Here is an 18,455-nt window from a genome sequence, read left to right as displayed (position 1 = left end):
ATATACACCACAACAACTGTAGCACTATATACACCACAACAACTGTAGTACTATATACACCACAACAACTGTAGTACTATATACACTATAACAACTGTAGTAGTATATACACCCACACCACAACAACTGTAGTACTATATACACCCACACCACAACAACTGTAGCACTATATACACCATAACAACTGTAGTACTATATACACCATAACAACTGTAGTACTATATACACCACAACAACTGTAGTACTATATACACCATAACAACTGTAGTACTATATACACCATAACAACTGTAGTACTATATACACCACAACAACTGTAGTACTATATACACCACAACAACTGTAGTACTATATACACCACAACAACTGTAGTACTATATACAACACAACAACTGTAGTACTATATACACCATAACAACTGTAGTACTATATACACCACAACAACTGTAGTACTATATACACCACAACAACTGTAGTACTATATACACCACAACAACTGTAGTACTATATACACCACAACAACTGTAGTACTATATACACCATAACAACTGTAGTACTATATACACCATAACAACTGTAGAACACCATAACAACTGTAGCACTATATACACCACAACAACTGTAGTACTATATACACCACAACAACTGTAGTACTATATACACTATAACAACTGAAGTCCTATATACACCATAACAACTGTAGTACTATATACACCATAACAACTGTAGTACTATATACACCACAACAACTGTAGTACTATATACACCATAACAACTGAAGTCCTATATACACCATAACAACTGTAGTACTATATACACCATAACAACTGTAGTACTATATACACCACAACAACTGTAGTACTATATACACCACAACAACTGTAGTACTATAAACACCATAACAACTGAAGTATTATATACACCATAACAACTGTAGCACTATATACACCACAACAACTGTAGTACTATATACACCACAACAACTGTAGTACTATATACACTATAACAACTGTAGTCCTATATACACCATAACAACTGTAGTACTATATACACCACAACAACTGTAGTACTATATACACCCACACCACAACAACTGTCAAATCAAATTTTATTTGTCACATACACATGGTTAGCAGATGTTAATGCAGAAATGCTTGTGCTTCTAGTTCCGACAATGCAGTAATAACGAGCAAGTAACTAACTAACAATTCCAAAAAAAAAAACTACTGTCTTATACACAGTGTAAGGGGATAAAGAATATGTACATAAGGATATATGAATGAGTGATGGTACAGAGCAGCATAGGCAAGATACAGTAGATGATAACAACTGTAGTACAGTATATACATATGAGATAAGTATGTAAACCAAGTGGCATAGTTAAAGTGGCTAGTGATACATGTATTACATAAGGATGCAGTCGATGATATAGAGTACAGTATCAACGTATGCATATGAGATGAACAATGTAGGGTAAGTAACATTATATAAGGTAGCATTGTTTAAAGTGGCTAGTGATATATTTACATAATTTCCCATCAATTCCCATGATTAAAGTGGCTGGAGTAGAGTCAGTGTCATTGACAGTGTGTTGGCAGTACAATGTTAGTGGTGGCTGTTTAACAGTCTGATGGCCTTGAGATAGAAGCTGTTTTTCAGTCTCTCGGTCCCAGCTTTGATGCACCTGTACTGACCTCGCCTTCTGGATGACAGCGGGGTGAACAGGCAGTGGCTACACCACAACGGGTGGTTGATGTCACTTGATGATCTTTATGGCCTTCCTGTAGCATCGGGTGGTGTAGGTGTCCTGGAGGGCAGGTAGTAACAACGGTGAGCACAGACCTCATACCCTCTGGAGAGCCACGGTTGAGGGCGGTGCAGTTGCCATACCAGGCGGTGATACAGCATAACAGGACTCGATAGTGCATCTGTAGAAGTTTGTGAGTGCTTTTGGTGACAAGCCGAATTTCTTCAGCCTCCTGAGGTTGAAGAGGCGCTGCTGTGCCTTCCTCACGATGCTGTCTGTGTGAGTGGACCAATTCAGTTTGTCTGTGATGTGTATGCCGAGGAACTTAACTTGCTACCCTCTCCACTACTGTTCCATCGATGTGGATGGGGGGTGTTCCCTCTGCTGTTTCCTGAAGTCCACAATCATCTCCTTAGTTTTGTTGACGTTGAGTGTGAGGTTATTTTCCTGACACCACACCGAGGGCCCTCAACCTCCCTGTAGGCCGTCTCGTAACGTTGTTGGTAATCAAGCCTACCACTGTTGTGTCGTCCCAAACTTGATGACTGTAGCACTATATACACCATAACAACTGTAGTACTATATACACCATAACAACTGTAGTACTATATACACCACAACAACTGTAGAACTATATACACCCACACCACAACAACTGTAGTACTATATACACCATAACAACTGTAGAACTATATACACCACAACAACTGTAGTACTATATACACCACAACAACTGTAGAACTATATACACCACAACAACTGTAGTACTATATACACCATAACAACTGTAGAACTATATACACCACAACAACTGTAGAACTATATACACCCACACCATAACAACTGTAGTACTATATACACCATAACAACTGTAGTACTATATACACCACAACAACTGTAGAACTATATACACCCACACCACAACAACTGTAGTACTATATACACCACAACAACTGTAGTACTATATACACCATAACAACTGTAGAACTATATACACCACAACAACTGTAGTACTATATACACCACAACAACTGTAGTACTATATACACCCACACCATAACAACTGTAGTACTATATACACCATAACAACTGTAGAACTATATACACCCACACCACAACAACTGTTGTACTATATACACCATAACAACTGTAGAACTATATACACCACAACAACTGTAGTACTATATACACCACAACAACTGTAGTACTATATACACCCACACCACAACAACTGTAGTACTATATACACCATAACAACTGTAGTCCTATATACACCATAACAACTGTAGTACTATATACACTATAACAACTGTAGTACTATATACACTATAACAACTGTAGTACTATATATACTATAACAACTGTAGCACTATATACACTATAACAACTGTAGTACTATATACACTATAACAACTGTAGTACTATATACACTATAACAACTGTAGTACTATATACACTATAACAACTGTAGTACCATATATACTATAACAACTGTAGTACTATATATACTATAACAACTGTAGTACTATATACACTATAACAACTGTAGTACTATATACACTATAACAACTGTAGTACTATATATACTATAACAACTGTAGTACTATATACACTATAACAACTGTAGTACTATATACACTATAACAACTGTAGTACTATATACACTATAACAACTGTAGTACTATATACACTATAACAACTGTAGTACTATATACACTATAACAACTGTAGTAATATATACACTATAACAACTGTAGTACTATATACACTATAACAACTGTAGTACTATATACACTATAACAACTGTAGTACTATATATACTATAACAACTGTAGTACTATATACACTATAACAACTGTAGTACTATATACACTATAACAACTGTAGTACTATATACACTATAACAACTGTAGTACTATATACACTATAACAACTGTAGTAATATATATACTATAACAACTGTAGTACTATATACACTATAACAACTGTAGTACTATATACACCACAACAACTGTAGTACTATATACACCACAACAACTGTAGTACTATATACACCCACACCACAACAACTGTAGTACTATATACACCATAACAGCTGTAGAACTATATACACCATAACAACTGTAGTACCATATATACTATAACAACTGTAGTACCATATATACTATAACAACTGTAGTACCATATATACTATAACAACTGTAGTACCATATACATGTGCTTTACAGTAACAAAACGAATAAAAACAATGAAAACAAAAACAGAATTATTTACTACAGAATAAACATAAGAGGATAAAAAAACTAAACAATAACAATAAAAATTGAAAGACTAAAAAGAACCTTAAGGCAAAGGTAAAAAGGCTTGTTTTAAGATGGCTTTTAAAGATGTCCACAGTTTCGGCCCCCCTCAGGTTCTCTGGCAGGCTATTCCAGACACTGGGGTCATAGTAACTAAAGGCCGCCTCTCCATGCCTCTTAGACCTAGGCTTGAATAAATGAATAAATCAATGTCCAATGGGGTGGGTTGAGGGGGTGGAGGCAGAGTAAAGACTGTTGAGGGGGTGGAGGCAGAGTAAAGACTGTTGAAGGGGTGGAGGCAGAATAAAGACTGTTGAAGGGGTGGGGTGGAGGCAGAGTAAAGACTGTTGAGGGGGTGGAGGCAGAATAAAGACTGTTGAAGGGGTGGGGTGGAGGCAGAATAAAGACTGTTGAAGGGGTGGAGGCAGAGTAAAGACTGTTGAGGGGGGGTGGAGGCAGAATAAAGACTGTTGAAGGGGTGGAGGCAGAGTAAAGACTGTTGAGGGGGTGGAGTGGAGGCAGAGTAAAGACTGTTGAGGGGGTGGAGTGGAGGCAGAGTAAAGACTGTTGAGGGGGTGGAGTGGAGGCAGAGTAAAGACTGTTGAGGGGGTGGAGTGGAGGCAGAGTAAAGACTGTTGAGGGGGTGGAGTGGAGGCAGAGTAAAGACTGTTGAGGGGTGGAGTGGAGGCAGAGTAAAGACTGTTGAGGGGGTGGAGTGGAGGCAGAGTAAAGACTGTTGAAGGGGTGGAGTGGAGGCAGAATAAAGACTGTTGAAGGGGTGGAGTGGAGGCAGAGTAAAGACTGTTGAAGGGGTGGAGGCAGAATAAAGACTGTTGAGGGAGTGGGGTGGAGGCAGAGTAAAGACTGTTGAAGGGGTGGAGTGGAGGCAGAATAAAGACTGTTGAGGGAGTGGGGTGGAGGCAGAGTAAAGACTGTTGAAGGGGTGGAGTGGAGGCAGAATAAAGACTGTTGAAGGGGTGGAGTGGAGGCAGAGTAAAGACTGTTGAGGGAGTGGGGTGGAGGCAGAGTAAAGACTGTTGAGGGGGTGGGGTGGGGTGGAGGCAGAGTAAAGACTGTTGAGGGGGTGGGGTGGAGGCAGAGTAAAGACTGTTGAGGGGTGGGGTGGAGGCAGAGTAAAGACTGTTGGGGGGTGGAGGCAGAGTAAAGACTGTTGGGGGTGGAGGCAGAGTAAAGACTGTTGAAGGGGTGGGGTGGAGGCAGAGTAAAGACTGTTGGGGGGGGTGGGGTGGGGTGGAGGCAGAGTAAAGACTGTTGAAGGGGTGGAGGCAGAGTAAAGACTGTTGAAGGGGTTGGAGGCAGAGTAAAGACTGTTGAAGGGTTGGAGGCAGAGTAAAGACTGTTGAAGGGTTGGAGGCAGAGTAAAGACTGTTGAGGGTTGGAGGCAGAGTAAAGACTGTTGAGGGTTGGAGGCAGAGTAAAGACTGTTGAGGGTGGGGTGGAGGCAGAGTAAAGACTGTTGGGGGGGGTGGAGTGGAGGCAGAGTAAAGACTGTTGAGGGGTGGGGTGGAGGCAGAGTAAAGACTGTTGGAGGCAGGGGGTGTGGGGTGGGGTGGAGGCAGAGTAAAGACTGTTGAGGGGGTGGGTTGGGGTGGAATGACCATAGAGGGAGCAGCAGCATGACCACAGAGTGAAATAAAAACAATAAAATTTTAATCAAAAAATAAATAACAATAACATACATATTAACAACTGCAAACAGTGATGATTGGTGAGAAGGATTAAGAAGAGCTATATTTGTAGATATTCCACAAGGAGCTGTCGATTTGTGGCTGGAATATTCTGGAGATTTGTATGAAGGAAAATAGTGTCTTCTTGACTGGCAGCAGTCAGACAGTGTTTTAATTATAAATGACTTAACTCAACCAAGCACGATACCCGGAGAAATCACTTAAAGGCTTTAACCATGTGGATTCTGCCCAATTTCCCCGATATTTTACTAATCCCATATTGAAAACAAATTGTGAGTTAGTATAGCTGTTTTCTAATGGTTATATCATTTTGGGGTTTTACTAAAGTCCATTTAGTTGATCCACATACTTAGCTAGTTAGTGAATTAGTTAGTTAGTTAGTTAGTTAGTTAGTTAGTTAGTTAGTTAGTTGGTGTTTTGTTGATGGTAGTAGAAAACGCAATCTCAGGAGCCGCTCCAGAATCAATTGGGTTGAGTTCTGGTGACTTAAGACGGCCATGGCAGACGGTTTATATCATATTCATGCTCATCAAACCATTCAGTGACCACTCGTGCCCTGTGGATGGAGGCATTGTCATCCTATGGGGGCACAACCATGGTAGCCAACATAATGCCTGCTCAGCATATTTATACATGACCCTAAGCATGATGGGATGTTCATTGCTAATTTAGCTCAGGTACCACACCTGGTTGGAAGCACTTGCTTTCAATACACTTTGTATCCCTCACTTACACGTTTCCTTTACTCTGGAAGTAACCTGCAGTATCCACATAATTAACTTCCTGGATGCCTTAGGACTTCTGAGGACTTCTGAGGCCAGGTGGCGCTTGAGGTCAAAGGTTAGTAGAGTTTCTACACAGGAACCATCTGGGTATTCAGGCTACGGGTTCCTATTGATCAGAGAGTCAACACGTACTAGTCTGCCTGGAGCCTGACAGACGTTTATAAGTCATCGAGGCAAAGGCAGAAACAAAAACTATGTCAGTCAGACCGTCCCACTGTATCTTCATATCTCTCTCTCTCTCACAAACACACACACACACACACACACACTCAAAAAGCATGAAAATGTGTGACCCATATCCTCATCTAGGAAGAAAATGCCAAACATCCTGTCAGTCTGTCAGCCACCTCCCACCCCAGAGGACAGCCAGCCTCGCTCCCTGCCTTCCTGCTGATGTATAAATAAACGTTATTAAACTAGCTGCAGAACCAGCGCTGTCCGCACATACAAACAACATGGACTGTCCGCACATACTAACAACATGGACTGTCGCCACATACTAACAACATGGACTGTCCCCACATACTAACAACATGGACTTTCCCCACATACTAACAACATGGACTGTCGCCACATACTAACAACATGGACTGTCCCCACATACTAACAACATGGACTGTCCCCACATACTAACAACATGGACTTAACAACATGGACTGTCCCCACATACTAACAACATGGACTTTCCCTAACAACATGGACTGTCCCCACATACAACATGGACTTTAACAACCCCACACATACTAACAACAACAACATGGACTGTCCCCACATACTAACAACATGGACTGTCCCCACATACTAACAACATGGACTGTCCCCACATACTAACAACATGGACTGTCCCCACATACTAACAACATGGACTGTCCCCACATACTAACAACATGGACTGTCCCCACATGCTAACAACATGGACTGTCCCCACATACTAACAACATGGACTTTATTAAACTAGCAGCAGAACCAGCGCTGTCCCCACATACTTACAACATGGACTGTCCCCACATACTTACAACATGGACTGTCCCCACATACTAACAACACGGACTGTCCCCACATGCTAACAACATGGACCAGCTGGCCGGTGTGTTTACGGACATATTCAATCAATCCCTATACCAGTCTGCTGTTCCCACATGCTTCAAGAGGGCCACCATTGTTCCTGTTCCCAAGAAAGCTAAGGTAACTGAGCTAAACGATTACCGCCCCGTAGCACTCACATCCATCATCATGAAGTGCTTTGAGAGACTAGTCAAGGACCATATCACCTCCACCCTACCTGACACCCTAGACCCACTCCAATTTGCTTACCGCCCAAATAGGTTCACAGACGATGCAATCTCAACCACACTGCACAGTGCCCTAACCCATCTGGACAAGAGGAATACCTATGTGAGAGGCTGAAGAACCTCAGGAGGCTGAAGAAATTTGGCTTGTCACCAAAAGCACTCACAAACTTCTACAGATGCACAATCGAGCATCCTGGCGGGCTGTATCACTGCCTGGCGGGCTGTACCAGGCTCCAGAGGGTAGTGAGGTCTGCACAACGCATCACCGGGGGCAAACTACCTGCCCTCCAGGACACCTACACCACCCGATGTTACAGGAAGGCCATAAAGATCATCAAGGACATCAACCACCCGAGCCACTGCCTGTTCACCCCGCTATCATCCAGAAGGCGAGGTCAGTACAGGTGCATCAAAGCTGGGACCGAGAGACTGAAAAACAGCTTCTATCTCCAGTCCATCAGACTGTTAAACAGCCACCACTAACATTGAGTGGCTGCCAACACACTGACAATGACACTGACTCAACTCCAGCCACTTTAATAATGGGAATTGATGGGAAATGATGTAAATATATAAACAATGCTACCTCATATAATGTTACTTACCCTACATTATTCATCTCATATGCATACGTAGATACTGTACTCTATATCATCGACTGCATCCTTATGTAATACATGTATCACTAGCCACTTTAACTATGCCACTTTGTTTACATACTCATCTCATATGTATATACTGTACTCGATATCAGCTACTGTATCTTGCCTATGCTGCTCTGTACCATCACTCATTCATATATCCTTATGTACATATTCTTTATCCCCTTACACTGTGTATAAGACAGTAGTTTTGGAATTGTTAGTTAGATTACTTGCTCGTTATTACTGCATTGTTGGAACTAGAAGCACAAGCATTTCGCTACACTCGCATTAACATCTGCTAACCATGTGTATGTGACAAATAAAATTTGATTTGCTTTGATTTGATTTGATTTGGACTGTCCCCACATGCTAACAACATGACAAAAAGAGTCCTACCACAATAAAGAACCAAGGCAAATCAAGGCTTTTCACCCCATAACAACTAAACCGTTGTAGTGTTTTTTTGTTTTAATGAGAGGAAACTGAAGCCTTGTCCTATGTGTCAAGATAACTGCTTACACCATACAGTGTTGCGGTAAATGGTGTCCACATACAGAGGAAGAGCAGCCAACTGTAGCGGCTCAATACTGTTCTCTGCAAGTGATCCAACAGTGGTGGGTTCTCTCATACAGTCGGCGATGGTGTATATTATACTCCTATAACAGCCCACTACAGAGTACACTAAGCTCCTTACATAGTAGTGCACTATAATTCTCAAGGTGTTTCCCATTTGGGCAACAGATAACATGATGATTCCAGCGTGAGAGATGGAACCCCCTTCCCCAAAGATAAATATGTGAAGGGAGTAGGGTATGTACAGTGCTTTAGGAACGTTTTCAGACTCAAATCAAGTTGTAGAAACATCTCAAGGATGATCAATGGAAACAGGATGCACCGGAGCTCAATTTCCCGTCACATAGCAAAGGGTCTGAATATTTATGTAAATAAGTTATTTCTGTTTTGTTTTTTCATGAATTAGGAAAAATGTCTAAAAAAAACTGTTTTTGCTTTGTCATTATGGGGTATTGTGTATAGATTGATGAGGGGGGGAAAAACTATTTAATCCATTTTAGAGTAAGGCTGTAACCTAACAAAATGTGGAAAAAGTAATGTGGTCTGAATACTTTCCAAAGGCACTGCACACACACAATGAAACAGCGTAGAAGTCCTGTTTCTTACCTTTCCAAAGTCCCGCACATCAAACAAGTCGAAGGCCTCAAAGAGTTCAGTCTTCTTCATGCCAAATGTCTCACAGCACGCAGCGAGGAACGTCCGGATGTTCCTCAAGCACAGGAACTACAAACGGAATAAAAGGAGACATGTTTTAGAGGATCAGGTGAGCCTTCGCTTCAGCAAACAAAGGAGAGGAGGGCTGCTCAACAACCATGACAAAATTCATGAGAATGGCTGGAGAAAAAACATCCAAAAGAACTAAGTTTGAGGTAAAGGCAGTTGGAACGCTCAACGATAAAAGGCAGAGGTTGATTTCTTATTGCTTTTATTGCTCACTTTTCTTATTGCTGACTTTAATCCATTGTGGATGCAAACAGGTGACTGAACCGGTCATGTTTTACTGTTAATTGAATGATAATATAACGTGATGACCATTCAGTCTCTACAGCAACAGTCACACAAAGTAACATTTGTACATTTTATTCAGATTTGCATCAATGCTTGAGCTCATATGAAACGCGTATTTGTTCAAGTCTTGACAGAAATGCAAGCTGATTTGAGAAATACCCATCGATTCAATGTTTTAGAAGCCATCCCACAGTCCTCAGACTGAAATTTCACTATTGTTACTTCTCAACGCTGGACCTGAACCGTTTGGACCTGAACCGTTTGGACCTGAACCGTTTGGTCCTGAACCGTTTGGTCATGAAACGTTTGGTCCTGAACTGTTTGGTCATGAACCGTTTGGTCCTGAACCGTTTGGTCATGAACCGTTTCGTCCTGAACTGTTTGGTCATGAACCGTTTGGTCCTGAACTGTTTGGTCATGAACCGTTTGGTCCTGAACTGTTTGGTCATGAACCGTTTGGTCCTGAACTGTTTGCCACAAACTGTTTACATTGAACCACGTTCAAGAGCCAGAAGAGGTTCACATCTGGTTTACACTTCAACTTGGCTGCCACTCAAAACATTTTCATTCTCTTAGACAATACACATACTGCCATTGTTGTATATGCCAAAATCACAGTCACGTATAAACAGTCAAAGACCAGAAACTCTTTGTTGAGTTTGAAAATGGACGGAGTATTGTCTGTCCAAAACTGCAGGCAGACATCCTGACAGAATCCTGACATAATCAAATAAGTAAAGACTCCCATCAAAACCTTTCTGCCTTGTGCGCATCCCACATGTGGGGTAATTAACCTAATGAAGATCAATAGACAGGCAGGGTCTCTTCCAAACCACATCACTCTCACAGCCACACATAAACAGAGTCAGCAGCCTCAAACCCTGCCACGAAACGTTGGCTGAATTAAATGTTTTTCAAAAAACTAAAAAACGCTGACACGAATCACGACGGACGCTATCTACGTCTTAGGATTTTGAAAAGCTGGGAGAGGTGTCCACCACACTCAGTATCATCTCAACCTTTTTGATCAGAGTGCCGTGTCTGGGACAGATACAAACGAGGAGGCCCGTTGAAACATAATTGTCTGACATAAAACATGGTTGACACACAATGGGTTAGCTACTCAGTGGGTTAGCTACTCAGTGGGTTAGCTACTCAGTGGGTTAGCTACTCAGTGGGTTAGCTACTCAGTGGGTTAGCTACTCAGTGGGTTAGCTACTCAGTGGGTTAGCTACTCAGTGGGTTAGCTACTCAGTGGGTACTCTGTGATAAACCCTGGATGAAAGAGAGGATATTGTCCTCATTGACTGATTTATAGGAGGATGCTGATGGCACACCTCCGTCGTTACTAAAATATTCCCAACCAGGTCTGAACTGAAATGCTCCCTCATCTGTAACAAGACATTCTCGTCTGACCCCTCCTGTCTCAGCCTCCAGTATTTATGCTGCAGTAGTTTATGTGTCGAGGGGCTAGGGTCAGTTTGTTATATCTGGAGTACTTCTCCTGTCCTATTCGGTGTCCTGTGTGAATCTAAGTGTGCCTTCTCTAATTCTCTCCTTTTCTCTTTCTTTCTCTCTCTCGGAGGACCTGAGCCCTAGGACCAGGACTCCCTGGCCTGATGACTACTTGCTGTCCCCAGTCCACCTGGCCATGCTGCTGCTCCAGTTCCAACTGTTCTGCCTGTCGCTATGGAACCCTGACCTGTTCACTGGACGTGCTACCTGTCCCAGACCAGCTGTTTTCAACTCTCTAGAGACAACAGGAGCGGTAGAGATACTCTGATTGATCGGCTATGAAAAGCCAACTGACATTTACTCCTGAGGTGCTGACTTGCTGCACCCTCGACAACTACTGTGATTATTATTATTTGACCATACGGGTCATTTATGAACATTTGAACATCTTGGCCATGTTCTGTTATAATCTCCACCCGGCACAGCCAGAAGAGGACTGGCCACCCCTCATAGCCTGGTTCCTCTCTAGGTTTCTTCCTAGGTTTTGGCCTTTCTAGGGAGTTTTTCCTAGCCACCGTGCTTCTACACCTGCATTGCTTGCTGTTTGGGGTTTTAGGCTGGGTTTCTGTACAGCACTTTGAGATATCAGCTGATGTACGAAGGGCTATATAAATACATTTGATTTGATTCGATTAATGTCTGAGGAAAGTAGATCGCAAGAAGCTGTTTTCTCTGCAGGTTTTGAATATTGCAAGGTAATTGACATCATGAAGTGTTCATATTTCAAGTATAATGGCCAAATGATGGATTTAAGTCACTCGACATTGGATATCCTCAACGACCAATCGACATAGTAGAGCCTTCAGCTGCTGTAGTAACATTATAATCTGTGGTGTCCTGTTAAGGTATATGCTGATGGAGATGTTCTCCAACACAAGACTTCATCACACCAAGCTAAGCTGTTAAAATGACATCAACAGGTTGTTAAAATGACATCAACAGGCTGTTAAAAATCAGTCCTCACAAACACTCTGTAATCAACAGGACTTTAACAAGTAAACAGGCTCTAAGCAGCTCTTTTTTGAAACCCTTCAGAGAGGGGGATACCTAGTCAGTTTTATACCCTTCAGAGAGGGGGATACCTAGTCAGTTTTATACCCTTCAGAGAGGGGGATACCTAGTCAGTTTTATACCCTTCAGAGAGGGGGATACCTAGTCAGTTTTATACCCTTCAGAGAGGGGGATACCTAGTCAGTTTTATACCCTTCAGAGAGGGGGATACCTAGTCAGTTTTATACCCTTCAGAGAGGGGGATACCTAGTCAGTTTTATACCCTTCAGAGAGGGGGATACCTAGTCAGTTTTACACCCTTCAGAGAAGGGGATACCTAGTCAGTTTTATACCCTTCAGAGAGGGGGATACCTAGTCAGTTTTACACCCTTCAGAGAGGGGGATACCTAGTCAGTTTTACACCCTTCAGAGAGGGGGATACCTAGTCAGTTTTACACCCTTCAGAGAGGGGGATACCTAGTCAGTTTTACACCCTTCAGAGAGGGGGATACCTAGTCAGTTTTATACCCTTCAGAGAGGGGGATACCTAGTCAGTTTTATACCCTTCAGAGAGGGGGATACCTAGTCAGTTTTACACCCTTCAGAGAGGGGGATACCTAGTCAGTTTTACACCCTTCAGAGAGGGGGATACCTAGTCAGTTTTATACCCTTCAGAGAGGGGGATACCTAGTCAGTTTTATACCCTTCAGAGAGGGGGATACCTAGTCAGTTTTACACCCTTCAGAGAGGGGGATACCTAGTCAGTTTTACACCCTTCAGAGAGGGGGATACCTAGTCAGTTTTATACCCTTCAGAGAGGGGGATACCTAGTCAGTTTTATACCCTTCAGAGAGGGGGATACCTAGTCAGTTTTACACCCTTCAGAGAGGGGGATACCTAGTCAGTTTTATACCCTTCAGAGAGGGGGATACCTAGTCAGTTTTACACCCTTCAGAGAGGGGGATACCTAGTCAGTTTTACACCCTTCAGAGGGGGACACCTAGTCAGTTTTATACCCTTCAGAGAGGGGGATACCTAGTCAGTTTTATACCCTTCAGAGAGGGGGATACCTAGTCAGTTTTACACCCTTCAGAGAGGGGGATACCTAGTCAGTTTTATACCCTTCAGAGAGGGGGATACCTAGTCAGTTTTATACCCTTCAGAGAGGGGGATACCTAGTCAGTTTTATACCCTTCAGAGGGGGATACCTAGTCAGTTTTATACCCTTCAGAGAGGGGGATACCTAGTCAGTTTTATACCCTTCAGAGAGGGCGATACCTAGTCAGTTTTATACCCTTCAGAGAGGGGGATACCTAGTCAGTTTTATACCCTTCAGAGAGGGGGATACCTAGTCAGTTTTATACCCTTCAGAGAGGGGGATACCTAGTCAGTTTTATACCCTTCAGAGAGGGGGATACCTAGTCAGTTTTACACCCTTCAGAGAGGGGGATACCTAGTCAGTTTTATACCCTTCAGAGAGGGGGATACCTAGTCAGTTTTATACCCTTCAGAGAGGGGATACCTAGTCAGTTTTATACCCTTCAGAGAGGGGGATACCTAGTCAGTTTTATACCCTTCAGAGAGGGGATACCTAGTCAGTTTTATACCCTTCAGAGAGGGGGATACCTAGTCAGTTTTATACCCTTCAGAGAGGGGGATACCTAGTCAGTTTTATACCCTTCAGAGAGGGGGATACCTAGTCAGTTTTATACCCTTCAGAGAGGGGGATACCTAGTCAGTTTTATACCCTTCAGAGAGGGGGATACCTATTCAGTTTTATACCCTTCAGAGAGGGGGATACCTAGTCAGTTTTATACCCTTCAGAGAGGGGGATACCTAGTCAGTTTTATACCCTTCAGAGAGGGGGATACCTAGTCAGTTTTACACCCTTCAGAGAGGGGGATACCTAGTCAGTTTTATACCCTTCAGAGAGGGGGTACCTAGTCAGTTTTATACCCTTCAGAGAGGGGGGTACCTAGTCAGTTTTATACCCTTCAGAGAGGGGGTACCTAGTCAGTTTTATACCCTTCAGAGAGGGGGATACCTAGTCAGTTTTATACCCTTCAGAGGGGGGATACCTAGTCAGTTTTAAACCCTTCAGAGAGGGGGATACCTAGTCAGTTTTATACCCTTCAGAGAGGGGGATACCTAGTCAGTTTTACACCCTTCAGAGAGGGGGATACCTAGTCAGTTTTATACCCTTCAGAGAGGGGGATACCTAGTCAGTTTTATACCCTTCAGAGAGGGGGATACCTAGTCAGATTTACACCCTTCAGAGAGGGGGGTACCTAGTCAGTTTAACACCCTTCAGAGAGGGGGGTACCTAGTCAGTTTTACACCCTTCAGAGAGGGGGTACCTAGTCAGTTTTACACCCTTCAGAGAGGGGGATACCTAGTCAGTTTTACACCCTTCAGAGAGGGGGATACCTAGTCAGTTTTATACCCTTCAGAGAGGGGGATACCTAGTCAGTTTTACACCCTTCAGAGAGGGGGATACCTAGTCAGTTTTATACCCTTCAGAGAGGGGGATACCTAGTCAGTTTTAAACCCTTCAGAGAGGGGGATACCTAGTCAGTTTTATACCCTTCAGAGAGGGGGATACCTAGTCAGTTTTACACCCTTCAGAGAGGGGGATACCTAGTCAGTTTTATACCCTTCAGAGAGGGGGATACCTAGTCAGTTTTATACCCTTCAGAGAGGGGGATACCTAGTCAGTTTTACACCCTTCAGAGAGGGGGTACCTAGTCAGTTTAACACCCTTCAGAGAGGGGGTACCTAGTCAGTTTTACACCCTTCAGAGGGGGTACCTAGTCAGTTTTACACCCTTCAGAGAGGGGGATACCTAGTCAGTTTTACACCCTTCAGAGAGGGGATACCTAGTCAGTTTTAAACCCTTCAGAGAGGGGGATACCTAGTCAGTTTAACACCCTTCAGAGAGGGGGATACCTAGTCAGTTTTACACCCTTCAGAGAGGGGGATACCTAGTCAGTTTTATACCCTTCAGAGAGGGGGATACCTAGTCAGTTTTACACCCTTCAGAGAGGGGGATACCTAGTCAGTTTTATACCCTTCAGAGAGGGGGGTACCTAGTCAGTTTTATACCCTTCAGAGAGGGGGATACCTAGTCAGTTTTACACCCTTCAGAGAGGGGGATACCTAGTCAGTTTTATACCCTTCAGAGAGGGGGATACCTAGTCAGTTTTACACCCTTCAGAGAGGGGGATACCTAGTCAGTTTTATACCCTTCAGAGAGGGGGATACCTAGTCAGTTTTATACCCTTCAGAGAGGGGGTACCTAGTCAGTTTTATACCCTTCAGAGAGGGGGATACCTAGTCAGTTTTACACCCTTCAGAGAGGGGGATACCTAGCCAGTTTTATACCCTTCAGAGAGGGGGTACCTAGTCAGTTTTATACCCTTCAGAGAGGGGGTACCTAGTCAGTTTTATACCCTTCAGAGAGGGGGTACCTAGTCAGTTTTATACCCTTCAGAGAGGGGGATACCTAGTAGGTTTGGGAAATCGGTCTTTCGCATTTAACCCAACCCCTCTGAATCAGACAGGTATGTGTGGGGGGGGGGGGCTGCATTAATCGATGTAGTTGCTGGGGATTAACTGCTCAAGACTTAAACTGCAAATTTGCCAGCTTGGGGTTTCGAACCAGCAACATTTGGGGTTGGTTGCTCACTTTTTGTTTGTCATTTAGGTTTGACTTTACAAGCAGGATTTCACAGGAAAAGCCGTTCTCTCTCTCATTTTTAAAACGACGCAGCCGAGTCTGTGTGATGCTGTAACTACACTAACAACACAAGTACATGCAGCCAATGATGAATGGAGCTGAGTCTGTGTTACAGAACACTGGTACACTATTAAGATAAACTAACTGAATACAGGTCAAACAACCGAGAGACATCTTTCTTTATTCATAGCATTTCGTCACATATTTAGCTGTACTCCGTAACTGTGGCACGGATTCAGAGCTGTCTGTGAAGACGACGATGGGAACAAACATCAAATATGAAATTCTGCTCCACCCAAATCTTATTATGCATTACAGACGAGTTCACAAGAAAGTCCCTTGAACTTCCGGCGCCGACAGAGATGGCCGCCTCGCTTCGCGTTCCTAGGAAACTATGCAGTTTTTTGTTTTTTTACGTGTTATTTCTTACATTAGTACCCCAGGTCATCTTAGGTTTCATTACATACAGTCGAGAAGAACTACTGAATATAAGATCATCGTCAACTCACCATCAGTACGACCAAGAATATGTTTTTCGCGACGCGGATCCTGTGTTCTGCCTTACAAACAGGACAACGGAGTGGATTCCATGCAGCGACCCAAAAAAACGACTCCGAAAAAGAGGGAAACGAGACGGTCTTCTGGTCAGACTCCGGAGACGGGCACACCGTGCACCACTCCCTAGCATTCTTCTTGCCAATGTCCAGTCTCTTGACAACAAGGTTGATGAAATCCGAGCAAGGGTAGCATTCCAGAGGGACATCAGAGACTGTAACGTTCTTTGCTTCACGGAAACATGGCTCACTGGAGAGACGCTATCCGAGGCGGTGCAGCCAACGGGTTTCTCCACGCATCGCGCCGACAGAAACAAACATCTTTCTGGTAAGAAGAGGGGCGGGGGCGTATGCCTTATGGCTAACGTGACATGGTGTGATGAAAGAAACATACAGGAACTCAAATCCTTCTGTTCACCTGATTTAGAATTCCTCACAATCAAATGTAGACCGCATTATCTACCAAGAGAATTCTCTTCGATTATAATCACAGCCGTATATATCCCCCCCCAAGCAGACACATCGATGGCTCTGAACGAACTTTATTTAACTCTCTGCAAACTGGAAACCATTTATCCGGAGGCTACATTCATTGTAGCTGGGGATTTTAACAAGGCTAATCTGAAAACAAGACTCCCTAAATTTTATCAGCATATCGATTGTGCAACCAGGGGTGGAAAGACCTTGGATCATTGTTACTCTAACTTCCGCGACGCATATAAGGCCCTGCCCCGCCCCCCTTTCGGAAAAGCTGACCACGACTCCATTTTGTTGATCCCTGCCTACAGACAGAAACTAAAACAAGAGGCTCCCACACTGAGGTCTGTCCAACGCTGGTCCGACCAAGATGACTCCACACTCCAAGACTGCTTCCATCACGTGGACTGGGATATGTTTCGTATTGCGTCAGATAACAATATTGACGAATACGCTGATTCGGTGTGCGAGTTCATTAGAACGTGTGTTGAAGATGTCGTTCCCATAGCAACGATTAAAACATTCCCTAACCAGAAACCGTGGATTGATGGCAGCATTCGCGTGAAACTGAAAGCGCGAACCACTGCTTTTAATCAGGGCAAGGTGTCTGGTAACATGACCGAATATAAACAGTGCAGCTATTCCCTCCGCAAGGCTATCAAACAAGCTAAGCGTCAGTACAGAGACAAAGTAGAATCTCAATTCAACGGCTCAGACACAAGAGGCATGTGGCAGGGTCTACAGTCAATCACGGACTACAGGAAGAAACCCAGCCCAGTCACGGACCAGGATATCTTGCTCCCAGGCAGACTAAATAACTTTTTTGCCCGCTTTGAGGACAATACAGTGCCACTGACAAGGCCTGCAACGAAAACATGCGGTCTCTCCTTCACTGCAGCCGAGGTGAGTAAGACATTTAAACGTGTTAACCCTCGCAAGGCTGCAGGCCCAGACGGCATCCCCAGCCGCGCCCTCAGAGCATGCGCAGATCAGCTGGCCGGTGTGTTTACGGACATATTCAATCAATCCCTATACCAGTCTGCTGTTCCCACATGCTTCAAGAGGGCCACCATTGTTCCTGTTCCCAAGAAAGCTAAGGTAACTGAGCTAAACGACTACCGCCCC

The 18,455-nt window shown here is 43.5% G+C and overlaps 1 protein-coding gene across 2 annotated transcripts in view; it reads right to left on the bottom strand.

Moving 5' to 3' along the window:
- Nucleotides 1-18,455, bottom strand: part of LOC112239456 (guanine nucleotide exchange factor VAV3) — a 212,399-nt gene that overhangs the window by 164,279 nt on the left and 29,665 nt on the right. For both annotated transcript variants that reach the window (XM_042308465.1, XM_042308466.1), the window contains exon 2: nucleotides 9,657-9,773. In XM_042308465.1, the coding sequence (XP_042164399.1) occupies nucleotides 9,657-9,773 (117 nt within the window). The remainder of the gene's footprint in view (nucleotides 1-9,656; nucleotides 9,774-18,455) is intronic.

The sequence above is a fragment of the Oncorhynchus tshawytscha genome, linkage group LG29 (assembly GCF_018296145.1).
Source record: "Oncorhynchus tshawytscha isolate Ot180627B linkage group LG29, Otsh_v2.0, whole genome shotgun sequence".
In the NCBI taxonomy this organism is placed as follows: domain Eukaryota; kingdom Metazoa; phylum Chordata; class Actinopteri; order Salmoniformes; family Salmonidae; genus Oncorhynchus; species Oncorhynchus tshawytscha.
This window is presented reverse-complemented; position numbering and strand designations above follow the sequence as displayed.